Below are 16,510 nucleotides of genomic sequence, written 5' to 3' on the forward strand. Positions count from 1 at the left end.
TTTTTTTTTTTTTTTGGTCTTTGATGTAAGTTAGTGGAAGCGGAAGGGGGTTCTGCTTGTAGGAAATAAATTAGAGAGGATACCTGTTGTTTTGCTTCTACCTTGTCTCAGTGTGCACCTGGAGAGTACTGGCCCATCTCAGGCAGAGGGATAAGGGAAATTCATATCACAGGTCCACAAAAGCAACGTCTGGATTGAAGCACTGATTTGCTGTTCTTTTGAGGTTTTTCATTAGGCAGAGTTGTGGGTTGTTGTTTTGTGTGTGTGTGTTTTAATCTTGTTGATTTGTTTGTTTGCATTTTCTTTAGAATGAAAAAAGGGATTCTTCTACAGACATTAACAATTAATTTATCAAACTGAAAAACAATAATCCAGATAAAAGACTGAAACTTAAGTGGAAAAGGACTGATGTTTTATTTTGTTTGTTTATTATCTTTCTGTGTAAGTGTAACTTCCAGAAGTGCTTTTGGCTGCTACCTCTGGCAGCTAACTTTCAACATAGGCAGGGACTATAAGAATAGATTATTCCTGTGGCCTACAAGAATGTCTTGACAGAAGGATGTTTTTTGAACAGCTGTCAGTGATCTCTCACTGGTTTCTGCTGAAACTGAGGTGGATGCATAAAGCAGGAGTATAAATAGTTTGTAAGAGCTAGCCTTTTGTTCTGTATTATGACAGAATTTTGATGAGAATTTCTAATCGTAGCAGGAAAGCCTGGCTGGTTTGAAACAGTTCTCTTAGGGCATTTGTTCTGTTCTGGATTGTTGCATTAGCAGAATTTTAGGTCATATGTCTTGGCAGTAGCCTAACTTTGAGAGGTTCTTTTGTTTATTCACTTTATTCATACTAGACAGCAGTAACTAGTTTTTACTTATTAGTATGCCTAATGTTCTACTTGGTGCCATGAAGAAAAAATATCAATATATTCTCACAATTTACAGGTGATGTGGATATTAGCTGCTTGAGTGTGTTCTCTGTGTAAGAAAGGATGTCTTTAAAATGTTATTATTCTTAACTTCCACCATAGGGAATAGCCCAGAGTCACATGATGAAGAGAGGGGCTGTGGAAGAGTTGGCTTGAATGGCATGCAAAGGAGGAGAAGAGATTAAGGTTTTTGTAGACACAAAAGCAGTGTACTCTAAGAATTCTTAGGTACCTTGAGTGTCTAGACTGGTTGCCCTTTTGTTGAATTTCTGGGCAAAGAGACATGGCAGCAGCACAGCACTGGAAGAAAAAGCTGATCAGGAGTAGTGGGTGATGTGCATATATTTGGGTTTAACAAACCTTCTCTGAGAGGAGAAGTCCAAGTGTTCCCATTATGCTTTTCTAGGGACCAGGATTCTCGATGTACCAAGCAACTTAAACCTTGTATACTTACTTAATGCTTCTGATAAAATAGTTTTGTTATTTTTGACACTTTAATTTGCCAGTTGTGCTGGTCTGCTTTTGTAGTATCCCTGTGGCTCTGCCTGTTGTTGTGATATTTTTCCATACCAGAATCTTTAGAAAAGGTGGTTCTCAATTCTGCAGTTGATCTTGTAAAAACATAATACTGTTGGTATATTTTATATTTTTCTGTAGCCTTTTCAAACTGAAAACCATGCATGTGGTTTATTCTTAGATTGTGAAGTGGTCTGACTATTGTTCACCGTTGGCCTATAAACCTGGGGAACCATATAAGTTAATTGCTGAAGCAAGTGTAGATAATTTCAGTAACCTTGGAATAGCATTCATGGAAGACAGGCTTCAAATGGATAACGGAATGGTTCCATGCAAGATTGTTTGTGAGTATTTTCACATATTTTTTTTTAATGATAAAATGTGTTTGTTTTAGAGCTGTGTATATGATCTTAATATCTACATAAATAAGCATTTGGCCTTATGGCATTGGAGATGGATTCAATCAGTTTTTGCTTATTTTGACTTGTAGTGAGGAGGTTGCTCTGGAAGTATTGCCTCCTACTTACTTCCATGGAAACTACAACAGATACAAACAGCACAATAACACTATTTGATAGAGCAAATTCTCAGCTACAAAACATTATTTCTCAACACACCACCATTATCTATACATTTTCATCAGCGATCAACAAAAACCTGCATTACGTGCTCATAAAAATTTGCTCCAGTGGAGATGACTTGTTGCTCTTGCCACTTGTGAAACGTACCACTGCGCTCACATCCACTGTTTGGTGTCCATCAACATTCAGAAAGCATTGGTGAATGTCAGTGGGTGTAATTTTTTTCCACATGGAGGAACTGTCATGGCAACAAAATGTAGTGAAATATTGGTTGGAAGGTTCAACATCTGCTGCCATACAACCAATATCCACCTCTGAGATTGTGTGCCAACATAATAAAATAGGAGACATTACTTTAGGAGTGGCCCTTGTATTTCTGTGACTCAGAAACTGAAAGAAATAAGTTACCATACGAAGAATAATTTTTCTCTCCTCTTTCTCTGTTAGTTGGCTCTACAAGTTTTGCTCACAGTAGGTATCTTTGCCCTTCTTTTTTTCATTTGAACTTACCAGGAAATTTTTATCTTTGCATTTCTGTTCTTTTTAGGGAAAGGAATTCACATTTGCTATTTGTTTTTTCTTTGGATTTTTAGCTCCTATGTATTTCCTATAGCTGATTATGTCTCCCTTTCTGCAGATTGTAAGTAGTTCAGATGTATCTATTCTTTTCTTTTCTTTTTTTTTTTAACTTACGCAATGCTTTTCTTTTACTGCCTTTGACAGTGCCAGAGACGTGGTTCAGCATTTCCATCTTATCCAGTATCATGACTTTAATAGCTTATTTCAAAACCTATTCGCAACCTATTTCAAAACCTTTCATTTCAAAATAGTAGTTTTCCACTCTGCCCTCCTTAACAGATCAGCATTTTTCCAAAAGTATTTCCCTTGCTTTATTTTTGTCCATGTACAAAAACTGACAAACTGATACTTTTATGAGTATTGTGTACAGTTCTCAGGTTTTGTTTTTCTCCATATATTTGTGCACTGCTAATGAGTGTTAGTGGGTTTTTTAAATGTTCCCGTAAATAACAAGTGCTACACTCTCATCCATACTTCCTTGAAACAAATAGTCATTACAGTCACTGACTTGTTTTATGAGTATAAATTTATTCTATTTGAGGGAGTGGTTTTGATGTGTCAAACAGATAAAATTTGTAGTATTCTGAACTTGTGCTGAAATTAAGCCTTGATTCTGCTGATACAGTGATACTCATCATAGATCTTCTGATAAAAAAATTTTATAACTCCTCATTGTTTAACTCTTCCAGCTGTCCATTTACAAGAAAATACTCTGAAGGAGTTAAAACAGGTGACACCATCTATGAAAAAGAGTGCAAGCATTACACAGATGAATGAAGTAACTCCTGCTACTTTTGGAACTACTATTAAAACACAATGTGGAGTAGCTGAGTCTGCAGGACAAGGTGATCCAGAGGCAAAAGAAGAGAAATCTAAGCTAGGAAAAGAAAATGAGCACAAAGATGAATCCAACAGTCTATCTGACAAAGAGACAGGTTTTGGAGAGCATCATCACTTGCATCTTTCCAGCTGTCATGAATGTCTACAGCTTGAAAACAGCACTATCGAATCAGTCAGGTTTGCCTCTGTGGAAGCCATTCCAGAACTTCCTGATGATTGCAATAACAAACTGGAAGAGAATGGTGATTGTCTAACAACAGGAATAAAGAGAGTAAACCTTGCCGGAAAGCCCCCTAATATATTGATTTATGTTGGCTCTGAAACTGCAAAAGTGGGCTTTGAGCAAGTAAAATCAGTCATTCAGGAATGTGTTGATACAGACAGCTACACCATCTACCAGTTGCGTGAGGAACAAGTTCTCAAAGCTCCATGGATTGATAATTCAGTGCTGTTGATCATTGCCACAGAAAAGCCTATTTCTGAGAAGAACCAAAAACAGTTTATGAAGTTTTTATCTAAAGGTGGAAAGATTCTAGGGTTGTCTTCCTCTTTTGCATTTGATGGTTTACAAATAAAGAGGAAAGACAAACTGAAGAGAACTGTTCATGAATTAGTGGTCACTAAAATGGACAGTACTGAAATGAAGTTAAATCTTTTGATCACTGGCTGTATTTTTGATGTAGCGATGAAGGAAGGGAGCAGCAAAGTGAAGCCATTGAGTTGCTTAAATAATGCTGATAAAGATGTAGTTATTGTTCATCTGCCTTATGGAGACAATGGAGGAGAAGCCATTCTTTCTCAGGTACTATGTATTGAAAAGCATTAATTCGCTCATTGGTACATGGTGTTGTGTTTTAAAGAAGTTCATTTATTGATCTGGCATGCTCTTTGGAATGTTTGTCAAGGGGCAAATGTGGATATATGTCTCAGTGAATGTACAAGGGCTCTGAATACAGAGTGGTGTTCACTTTATCCTCAGGAAAGCTAAAGAATGGAAGAAAAATGTCACTGCTGTTGCAGGTCCTTGTTTTCACCATGTTGGTCATGTGCAATTTCTGTGGATGGTAGAGGAGACAACAGATATGCATAGTAAGAAAGCCACTTCAAAGGCAGAGCTTTCAATTTCTGCTGCTAGAAGATTCACTGTATTACAACTGTGCACTTTGCAGACTTTGGGATATGGGAACGGGAAAAGCAGAATTATTGATGAATTCTGGATAAAAGCTGATGCTGACAAAATAAAAGCTTTCATACGAAAATAGGAAATATGATGAAGAAGAGAGTCAGAAGAGGAAGTAAAATAAAATGTTCAAGAAGCTTAAAAGGAAAATTCTTTAAAGTTCTAGGAATAAGGTAACCAGATCTCTTTGGAAAGAGTACGTGAGAAAGGTCCCAGACTGTTGTTACAAACTGCCGCACAATTTCTTTCATGAACAAAAGAAGAGAGGAGAGCTGTGGTCAGCTGAAAACAATTCTTTTTTTTTTTTTTTTTTTCTTCCCCTGAGTCTTCCTTCAGTATTTAAACTTTTAATTATGTAACATTTTGCATCTTAGAAGTAGAGAGGGAGAGATTCAGGGAGGAAAAAATTAAAACTCATGAGTTGAGATAAAGGTAGTTAAATAGGACAAAAAGGAAGGGAAGATAATGATGATTAAAGAGTACACAGAGCAAGTGGTGCTTAGTGCAGTGCTCACCATCCACTGACAAGTAAGCGCGCAGCTACTCCTCAAGCAGTGGTTGCCACTATTCTTCTCTTCCCAGCTTTATAGTTCAGCATGACACCATGTGCTATGGGACATTCCTTTGGCCATTTTAGGTCAGCTTTCTGGCTGTGTTCCCTCCCTGCTGCCTGTAGAACCTCAGCTCCTCACTAGCAGGGCAGCGTGAGGAGCTGAAATATCCTTGGCTGTGTGTAAGCACTCCTCAGCAAGAACTACAACGTCAGTGTGTGACCAGTGTTATTTTCATCTTAAATCCAAATGCAGCACCATACCAGCTACTAGGATGCAAGTTAACTCTGTCACAACTGGAAGCAGGATATTATCCTCAGTTTTGGAAATTGGTATATATAGTAACATGTTTGTAACTCTGGTGGAAGTTTTGCTACCTGTGTGATCCATCTGTACTTGGAGTGGAAAATTGGTTAGATACCATTGCTATTCATTTCTGCAAGTTCCATGGTAAAACCTGCTTTGCTGTACCATTTAAATGAAGTCTTCTCCTGTAATACAACTTAATGCTGCAAAAGTTTTCCCCAGGGAAAAAAAAAAAAAAAAAGGTGTTACAGTATAGCTTCAAAAATCAGATTAAAAGGATTAGAGTGTTACTTTATAATTTCAAATGACTTCCAGTTTGGATTTGAAAAACCTCACTGTTTTCTTTTCAGGGGGCTGACAGTGACATCAGCCATTCTATAACACTCTATAACAGAGACTTGTTGTTTCCCTTTTTTCTGTACTCTTCTGTTGACCATTTGTTCTACCCACCCTGGCTACCTTCAGCAAATTTCTCAGAATTTCAGAGAAACAGGTCATCAATAAAAGCTGAAGAACATAATTAAAATGTGCAAAATGGGAGAAACTAACACAATGGCTTTTGATTTTCATCAAATGTATGTGCATGAAGCAGTGTACAAAAACTTCTAAATATTTTGAAACAAACAAACAAATGAAAGCAGGCCTTGAAGGTATTTCATTTCTTCTTTTAAACAACTTCTTGAGCCCTGAGATTTTTTTATCTATGAAGTCCTGTCCTGGGGTTCTGAGATATTGTTCAGAGATATTTCTTTAGCTATGCTTTTAGCTACTTAATATGTGTGATGCAGTAAGGATGTGTTCTGGCGGACTTCTGTTGATATTGTGCAACCTCTGATAAAGGTCTTTCAATATTAATGTAATTCTGCGTTTGCACAAGCCAGAATATGAGCAATATTACTGTTGATTCTAAGATCCCTCTTGCAAGAGTTTAAGTTAATGAATATCTGCAAGTTTGAACTTCTTCAGAAGAAGATGAGTTTATTATGTAGATTTTAGAGAAAATTGTTGTATATCAGCAACTGTGATCCCTGAATGTTAAAACTAGGGAGTAGCTATATCTTTAGTAGGGTGATTATACCCAAAATGTAGGTATGATAAATATGTGAGAAATTTATAAGTTACACTAGTTATGCAACCGTAGTTAGGATGGAGTTTGTTGAGCACATCTCTCTGCCAATATAAAATGTGTAATCCTGCAAAACAATTTTTAAAATTCTCTTTGCGTGTATCCTGCCAGGTACATTTGGAACTGGATACTAATTCTGTGGATATCCAAACTGAAGAGGATTTTAATTTGCTTAAGATGAGCAATTCCAAGAGATACGAAGTTCTCCAGGACATTCTGATATCACTCGGCCTGAGTTGTGAATTAAGTGAAGTTCCTACGTTGACACCTGTTTACCTTCTCTCTTCTGATGAGGTACGGCCTCTGCTTACATTTCAGTTGGCTGACAGTTATACAAGGCAAATTCAGTGTTCACTTTGAATATGGCTTGTTAATATGGTGGATTTTTTTTTTGGAGAGCTTTATCGTGAATGAATGAAAACCTTAATTTCTACTCTATTGTTATGTTATTACCTGTTTATAGTAGTTTTGAATTTAATAATGGAGGAATATTTACTATATATTTTAAGAGTTGTGCTTATTTACATGCTTTTGAGTATCAAACATAAGTCTGTGATAATGTACAGAGAGAACTAATTCAAACAATGGGAATTGTTTTTATTTAAAACTAGGTGGAAATTTCTGTATAGGTTGGGAACAAAAGATCAAATCGCATAAAGTTGTGTGACAGGTAGATCAGTAGCAGATCCAGACTAACTCATAATTGTGTAAGCCAATTTCTCTTCAATTAATTCCATTTGCCTCTATGAATCTGAAACTGTTCAGCTTCGTGACAGTGCACACTGATGTGCAGGAGCAGGCTTTGACTCTGAAGACCAATGCAAAGAAGGCATTGAGTACTTCAGCTTTTTCTAACAGTACCTGCCATGAGGTTCTCCCCCATGCATCAGTGCATCAAGGTTTTTCTTGAATAACTTGTTTGAAATGAGAAAATCATTGTAATCCCTTCTTGCTACTGCTACTGTCCAGCACTAAATTAACTCTAGGTGGATATTTAACTTCCTGAGTTTTATCTGTAGTACCCAAGTTATGTTTTTATATACTTCTTGCATTGCTTGTCCTTGTTTCTACTATTCATATGTTCTTTTTCTGCATGTTAGCTCATTGAAAAACTCCCTATTTAACCAATCAGGCCTTGTCTTCCTGCATAACAGTGTTTCATAGCACAGTTCTTCATAAATATAATTTAAGAATCAGTTGTATTGCCTGGGTATCTTTCCTTGTGTGGTTTCTTTCCAAGCAATCCTAACAAGCAATTCCTTGAATAAGCTGGAATCTACTTTCTCAAGATGTAACTCTCCCATTTACCTTCCTAGCCTTTCTCCAGATCATATATCCTCATTGTTGCTGCAGTCAGCGCAGCTGTCTGTGACCGAACTTGAAACAAGCATTTGTGTCTCTGTCTGCAGTAAACTCAAAAGAATTAGTTTTATGTCTATGTTAAAAATTAAAACTCATTTAGCCTTTCTGACTAATATTCAATATGCTTTATACAGAAGACTTAGAATTTATGTAACTAATTTTGTGTGTGTGTGTTCTTTTCCTTTACTGTTTTTTGTGATTGATTATCTTTCCTATGCACTTGCAATTTTCAAGCAGTCTTGCTGTGATTAAAATAAGTTAGCAAATTTCTATCCAAACTTGCCATCTAGTGGCACGTTACAGGTTGCAGTCCATTAAAGGTTTTCTTAAGTACTTACTGTATAGTTAGATCTCACACCAAAATTGTTTTGTAAATGTTGTTTCTCCATAGTGTATTTTATTTTTGCTTTGGCCACAACATGTTTTCCAGAATACTATGTGAGAGAAAATTGCAACTTGTGTGTAAGAGCTGCAGCTATTAATGAAGAAACAGCACAGTAAAATAAGTAAGAAAGACGCAATAGTTGAGCTTTCTAACAAGTTACATATGTTATAACATGACATCTGTAGAAAAATAAGTTTCTCACTTTCCTATTTACAGTGAAATGCATCTATAATTTCAGAAATACTTAAACAAGATTTAGGTTACAGCGTATGTCAGGAGTATTGGAAAGGGAGGTGGAAGAGCTGCCTTGAAAGTTTTGTAATTTTTGAACTTTGATCTATTTTTTATGTCACTATTGGAAGTATTTCCCATTTGGGTCTCTAGGATGCATTGGAGTCTATATGCCTTTCCTGAGAGATTAACCAAGTTATGCTTACTAGCAACAAGTGATTTTTCAATTTTTTTTTTTTTTAAACATTTTTCTGTATTAAGAAATGCTGTGGTAAGTCAACTGATGATCAAGCAAGCTCATAATGTCTTGTTAGCAGTTGCCAGTAGCAGATACTTAAGCAAAAATGGAAGAAAGGCACATGTGGTGCTCCTCCTTTCTAGGAGCTGGCAGTTCATTAATTAATTTTCTTTCAGGCTGAAGGTTGCATTTGTACCACTCCATTTTAAAAATCACTAACTTCCACAGATTTTTCAGATTCTATTAAGAAGCTGTAAGTTCATTTTGCTTGTGTGTGAGAAATATTTTATTCTGCTCTTTATTTTCTAGTGCATTAAGAAAAAGAAAATACTTTTGTCCTTGTTTTTAGTTCTTTGAATTTTAATTATCATTCTACTTAGCTTTTTTTTTTTTCCTTTCAGATCTATAAGCTTCAATTTACTGTAGGCCTGTTTCTGTTCTGTGTGATTTATTTGCTTTGCCTTAGCCATTCCCTTAGCTCTTTATCACTTCATGACTTCCATCAGACCTAGTTCCTTCTACTCTGTGGACTTGAAATAAAACTTAGTCAACATTATTGAATGAGCAAGTATCTTCTGCATATTCCTCAGCCCCAGATGTCTGATCAATCTGTCTTTTTACATTATCAGTGCAATTGTTGTTAACTTATAGTTCTTTCTGCTTACTGTCTAGGTCTTAGGAGAATTACAGTTCAGTATATGAAGAAATGAGCAAATGTATAATTATCTAACACATAAGCAACCTCCATTTAAAATTAATTTTCTTCAAAAAAAGAATTAGAAAGACAGACGTTAATATTTTTTGCCTTTGGCATATGAAACAAAAATCTATTTTGAGATGGAATGCCGTTTTTGGGAAGAAATATTTAAACTTTTGACCCTACTTACACTGAAAATTACATAGTTTTATGTAATGGTCAAGCTTTTAAAATAAGTGATATATTGGCTTCTTAAGGCTTTGCAGCTAGATTTGTGCTGCTGATGTTCTGAAACAGGCAGAGATCTCCAGCTTTTCTGTAGTGAAGCTGGAGACAAGGTGAGTTAGAGGCTGTAGTAATTGAGCAGTGAATCTCATTTACTCTTAGCAGTTGAATAACTGATTCTAAACGATGAAAGTTAAATCACATTGTTACCACTGTTGGGGCAACATATTTAGGATAATTGTCAATAGGAAGTTAAAATATCAGACTGAGATGTCAAACTAGAAAATGTAACTTGTTCAATTTTTGTTTATGTGGTACTTTTCAAATAATATCACTGCTGTGATTAATTTCCATATCTCAGGTATTCTCAGTTTTATTCTTATTTTCTTCATCATTGCTTTTGTATACCTGACTTTTTCTAAAAATGGCCACAGTTTGATATTGAAATTCTGGTAATATTGTGGCTTTGAATTCAAATAAAAGATCTTTTAAAAATTTTTTAAAATAAATTAATTACATTTTTACTTACATACATCATACATTTTAGATATGGTTCATGACAATTTCTCTTAAAACTCAGGGCAGCCCAGGCAAGCCAAAAGGTTGGACATTAATACCTCTATCTCTAATACCTGAATAATGGATGATATTGTCTGTCTGGTTAGAGGTCTATGTCTTACCATGTGGAATTATGCTAGTCAGATCCTCAGCTCATGCTGGCTTCTATTGGTGGTGAAAGATTGCTGTGACAGCTTCTATGTTTTATTCATGATCTCCTTTCTTGTAAATACAGTGTAAGATAATGGGCCTGGAAAGAAACAACACTCAAGGCTACACTTTCATCACAGAGTTTTTTACACCATGACAAGTACAGTTTACTTCCAGTTGGACATTGTAGAATTCAGTTAGCTGGGGAAAAACATTTTATTGATATAGTGCTGCAAGAACAATGAAGGCAGTGTTTGAAAGGCAGATTACTTGTTAGGTAAAAGTTAAGTTAAATCTATACAACTTGTTGGTCTTAGAAGTTGTTCTAGTGACAAGTATGACTATTGAAATACAGCACTTTTCCACTTTCTTTGATCTGATGTAACACAGTTATGCAAATTGTAGACTTGTGCAGTGCTTTAAAAACAAAATTTTGCATCACTGTAGAGCTAATAAAATCTAAGTGTTCAAACAAATGGTGATCACTGTATGCCTGTTATCTGGCCCCCATATGTTCAGTGGTAGCTTTGAGCATAGAGATCTGATTATTTCTGCAGCTTTGCCTTGAAACACTCATATATTTACTCTTTCACATTACCATTTTAAAGGATATTTTTCAGAAATAAAGGCTAGGATTGTATTTTATTGCTCTACGATTCAGCATAGCATATTCTTGGCTTCGTGGAAACTGGAAACAAGAATTCACTCCTCAGAGAATGAGAGATATTGGACAGAATAGTGATTATCTCCATTAGGAAATACGTTATTCCCACACATTTTCTGGTCTGAAGCTTCTCAAACTTGATTAGTGACTCAGGCTGTGTTAGGCTGAGTCAGTTTTTTTCATTATCTTCCAAACGGATGGCAGCCAAATTATGAAATACAAGCAGTCTTCATTGCTTTGGCTGAGCTAGTAGCCATCTTTCAAACAGTATGCTTTTCTGGAATAACAAACAAGCAGTACAAAGATATTGACTGAAGTTTGAATTTGGGGGTTTTAACTTTTGTTTACTGGGGACAGAGAATAATTTGAAAGTCCAAATGAACATCTGTTGCACTTTAGACTTGCTTTTAGAGGACATTTTGAGATCCAGAATACCATGCTCAAACAGATAACAAATTGTAAAGGTAACTGTGTATTTGAATAACTGGGGTACATTGCAGCAGAATCAGATGGACCAAGTCTACATTTTGAGCTGCTGTTCTAAGCTCCAATTCTGTGATGCCATCAGCTGTTTCAAAATTCCAAGTCCATTATGTCAGCGAAGAGAGTATGAAGTTACTTTATCCTGAATAAATCTTTCTTTGAGGATGGGAAACTTGATCTCTTAGCTAGCACTATAATGAACATAGATTTCAGGGTACATTTTAAGTCAATTTTTCTGAAATATTTCCGTATGTATTAGTGCCTATTGTAGAACTTGAGATCCAACTGCAAAATTGCTATTTAGTAAAATATATTACCAGTGTTAAAAGTCAGAAAAAGTTATGCTAAAGTTCAAAAGCCTGATTATTTTTGCTATCTGATAAGTTCGTGCTTTAAGGTGTATCATCTACAAAATAGGAGACTTGCTTATTCTTTTGTATCATCCACAAAGTGTTAAGCATTGTTCTTGCCTTTTAGCCTGTAGGACAAAAAACAGGAGCCTTTTGGAAATATTTTTTTCCAGAAAGGCAATTTGCTTCTTGCTTTAGCTTAGGAGAGACCTGAGAGCTGAGAAAACCAGTGAAAGAAGTGCATGCTGTTTTGAGCTATCTTTTGATCCCTGGTGAATAGTTTGTGTCCAAAATTTTTTACTTCTGTTTACGTATTATTATCATTTCAGTTGGACTCTGCCTTACTGACAAAGTCTTTGTATGAAAGCTTTGAGATTTTGTCAATTGGTTGGAAGGCAAATATCTTTTAGTGAAGCTGATTCAGGCAAAAACAAACCTGTAACATAGATGCAACAATGTAAGTGAAGGTGTTCCTGTCAAACACCCTACTTTGTGTTGATTTTCTGTCGTTCTGAATGGGATGTCCCTTGAAGAGGAGACAGCTATTTTGACAGTCAGTAGTTGAGTAGCAGTAAAGGTGATGAGGATACAAAGGGACTGTCATGTGCTTTGGTACTTCAAAGCTCAGTTGGACAGAGGAAGATAGAAAACCATTCATCTGAAAGCTATTTCTACACTGAGGTAATAAGCCTCTGCAGATTCCTGTTTTACAGAATGGCTGAAGTTGGAAGGGACCTTTTGTTGGTCCCCCAGTCCAACTTTCTGATTAAGCAGGACAGCTTAGAGAATGTTGCCCAAGACCATATCCAAGCTGCTTTTGAAGATGGTAGGTAGATGTGGAGTAAGTATTGTGTATCTTTCTCTGTTCTCATCTCTCCTCTGTTATTCTATTTACACTATTAAACTATTTACATGTTTCCTCTTACATGTCTGTCCATTCTGCCTAAATGTAACTCTGTCTGAAACATACTCCTTGTTCTTATCTCCTCCCAGCTGGCAAGCCTGGCTCTATTAACAAGGCAGTAACTTGTGAGGGACTGAGTATTGCTGTGAAGGGAGGAAGGGGTTGTCATGGGGAAGCTGAGATAGGGGAACTTGGGGATATGGCAGTAGATGAGGTAGAATGATACCAGTTCTAGGTATAATTACAATAGGTCATTTTATGGGTTGTAGCAATGACTTGAAGGCTTGCTGAGCTATCATCTCCCTTGCTGAAAGAGAAGGGAGAAAGCAAGAGAAGTATTTGAAATAATAATAGAAACTGTGTGTAGGGGATGTGGACAAAAAGATGGTGAAGGGTATAATGCTTAAACTATTTGATACAATTAGAAGAAACTAGGCTTTCCTGGTTCTCTGTTCAGAGGCTGTATATTTAGCCTGTCATATAATGCAGAAGAACTAATAACCTATAAGTGGATTTTTGGTAACTTTTGGGAAAAAAAATTAAGTATCTAACAAATTGCTTTTTATAGATGCTAACTCTGTAGTAGAAGCTCTCACTGACAGCTGAGTTTGCTTCTACTGGCTCTGTAATTATCAGAAGGCTAAATTATTTATCAATTAATTGCTCACACTTGCGTGTTTCTTCATACTTATGTTTGGATTTCTTGATTGAAGAACAACTGGTGTACAGCAGGTACTTTTAGTGAATTCACTGGGAAATAGACTGTCTAGCATTGTGAGACTTCAGTATTGATCAACTATAGTAGTGCCAGCATTACACTAAAATCAACAAGAATCCCTATTCCTCTAAGAAGTTGGAAGCAGTTGAAGCTTTTTATGCAGCTCTTTGAGTGAGGAACTCAACCGCTAGGGGTCACTTATTAGCTGAATTTAGAGAAAAGCCAAAAATATGGAAGGGATGGAAAAGATTTTATGCACAGTGCGTTGTGTATAGATTTGCATTAAAATTTCTGTGTGCATTTGCAGCAACTGGCCTATATAGTATTCCCTCAATTTTAAAACTGTACTGTAAATGTTACAAGATCAATGGTATGTAGTGTCAAAATACGGTAAAACATTTACAATTAAGAAATCTTGATGAAAGATGAAGGAGACTCTGAAAGTGGAACCAAGTAATTCCAGGTGGTTGCTTCCTAAAGTTATCCTTCACTTTTCTGCTGTTACACTCCAGGGAATACTTAACATGTATTGGTGGGAGGAAAAAAAAGAGATGTGGCAAATGTTCCCTTTCTTGTATATTTCTTTTGTTAAGAAAGTGTTTTGTTTTTTTTATCTTCTGTGGTAGCAGCAAAATGCTGTTTATGTTAAACAACAGTGAATAGCAAACTTCAGTTGCTTTACAGTTTGTAAACAACTTTTGACTGTGTTTTGGGTTGATAAATGTTTTGGACGATCATTTAGAAAACACAAGAAGCTTGGAGAAATGAAAGGAAATACCTAGCTTGTAGTAATATCCATAAAAAGGGTCTTTATGGTGCTGTGAGAACTAAAATTTAGTGCCTTTGTACTGGGGAGCATTTAATCTTATTGTAGAACCAGTTCTGATATGAAATAGATGTGTGCTCACATCTAAAAGAAGTGCAATTTATTGAAATTTTATTCTGTCGTGTCAGAGCTTGCTTTGTTCAAATCAATATGCATGATACTTCACTACCATTTTCTTCAGTAGGTATGAACATTCTGTACTGTATAGAGTAGAAGATATAAGCTATTCTGAAACTATAATGATGTGTGATATATTTAAAGCTTTTTAGAGCTGTGTTCATCTTTTCTGTTAACTTCTCATCCTTGAATGTATAGTCAATAGCATTTTGATTGATACTCTCTTGAATGAAGTCATTCAGTGTAGAGTGGTGCTAGCCAGTGTGTGAGGCTGAATTTTCTTGGTTTCAGTTTATCTTGGAGTTTGCAATAAGAATCTAAGTAAAAAATGCTGAAATCTACAGCGGCAAATTAATCCATAATCCATTAATCCATAGTTGTGTTGGCTGTGTGTCTAGTACAGGCACGCGTTATAACTTAATGCGAAGGCTTCAATTAAAGTGACTGGTTTTGGGTTTTGTGTCAGCACTCTGTAAATTGTGACCGTTGAACTGTTTGGAGTCAGAGTTCATCTGCCTTGGAGCAGATGGGTGATTTTAGATAGCAAGAATCCATAACTTGTGACAAACGCTCTGGAGATCCATGGCAATTTGGCATCGATTTGTTTACTATGACCTCACTGGTAAAGATCTTAGTTCTAAGTGGAGTATTTCCAAACTTAAAAAACTTGAGATTCTCTGACTGTTGGTGGGGCCTGTAGCTAATTTGTGTAAGTGAGACTGGGAAAATGAGAACAGGCTTGGCATCAGCTGGAGTCCTGTGAGATGCTATCATGTTACCGTTGCTCAGAAATGATGATACATTTCCACAATGGGAAATCGTCATAGTGGTTATCTAACAACTTAATTAGGGCTCCTTTTGTATATTTATTTTAAAACAAAATATAGCTAGATGATATAAGATCATGTATTTTAATTAGAGGTAAAAGTTGAATAAGCGAGAGAAAAAATGAGTCAACAAGACAAACTGCAAACTTTATCTTATTTAAACAGTGTATTTTCCACACTGAGGTCTTCTGTATATATTTCTTTAACTGTTAGCAACTCTTTGACAATTCAGCTGCTCGATAACATTGGTGATATCTTATGAAGAAGTTCATTATCATGAGAAAAAGAAGCACTCGCAACAAAAAGCTTTTTAGTTAAGTTTATTGAGCTGATTTTACTCTGGAAAATTAAGATAGGAATTTATTTAACATTATCATTGAGTTAGAAGACATTCCAGTATTCTCAGAGTTTGATGTACAAATGTATCTACTGGAGAATATGGAGAATGCAAAAGATATTTCAAGTGTTACTTCCATCAGTAGTTGAAAGCAAGAGATTGACTTACAAATGCATTCATTTTTTGACAGTTCATTTTAAGAAGTGACTTGAGGTTTCTGCCATGTTGAGGAAATCCTGAAATTCCAGGTGCTGTGGGAGTGGAATTTGGCATGTGACTATCTGGCTGACTTTATGCAGTTTTTGTAGTGAAGAGCTGATTAAACAACAGCTGCTAGCTTAATTCAGACATTTGCTTTACTTTCTACTACAATTTTTTTATAAAAGATTATTTTATTTGGGTTCTAGTCAGTGACAAGTGAAACATATTTCAAATTTGTAAATCATTTTACTCAATTACTTGACAGTAGTGTTGTAGTGGTGACATTAATTACAGAGGATTTACAAAAGCAATGAAGCAAGGTTTCACAATTATTTGAAGAAGTTAAGTCAAGGTTAAAAAGATTATAAGAATAAATTTTGTTTTCTCGATAATGTACGTTTCTTTTGCCTATAAAAGTATCCTATTTAAAGATGCTGCATTGTCACGTCTATCGAGCAAACCTTTATTCTAACAGTTAGGTTATACAGAGCAGTGTTTTGCAGGATTGCATGATTTAATACTAAGAATTTTAGTCAGTCACTGTTCTTTATCTGTGCCAATAGCAAAGAATCAGCAGTGCTGCTGAAGTGTGATACCTAAGTGCGATACTAAGTCTGTTAATGATTACATCTT

The 16,510-nt window shown here is 35.8% G+C and overlaps 1 protein-coding gene across 1 annotated transcript in view; it reads left to right on the top strand.

Moving 5' to 3' along the window:
- Positions 1-16,510, top strand: part of HLCS (holocarboxylase synthetase) — a gene marked incomplete at both ends in the record, with an annotated part of 111,790 nt that overhangs the window by 4,697 nt on the left and 90,583 nt on the right. Inside the window, 3 exons of the mRNA XM_079549385.1 lie at positions 1,623-1,785; positions 3,291-4,243; positions 6,716-6,898. Coding sequence (XP_079405511.1) covers positions 1,623-1,785; positions 3,291-4,243; positions 6,716-6,898 — 1,299 coding nt within the window. The remainder of the gene's footprint in view (positions 1-1,622; positions 1,786-3,290; positions 4,244-6,715; positions 6,899-16,510) is intronic.

Source organism: Tetrao urogallus, assembly GCF_951394365.1.
Source record: "Tetrao urogallus genome assembly, chromosome: 1".
Classification (NCBI taxonomy): Eukaryota; Metazoa; Chordata; class Aves; order Galliformes; family Phasianidae; genus Tetrao; species Tetrao urogallus.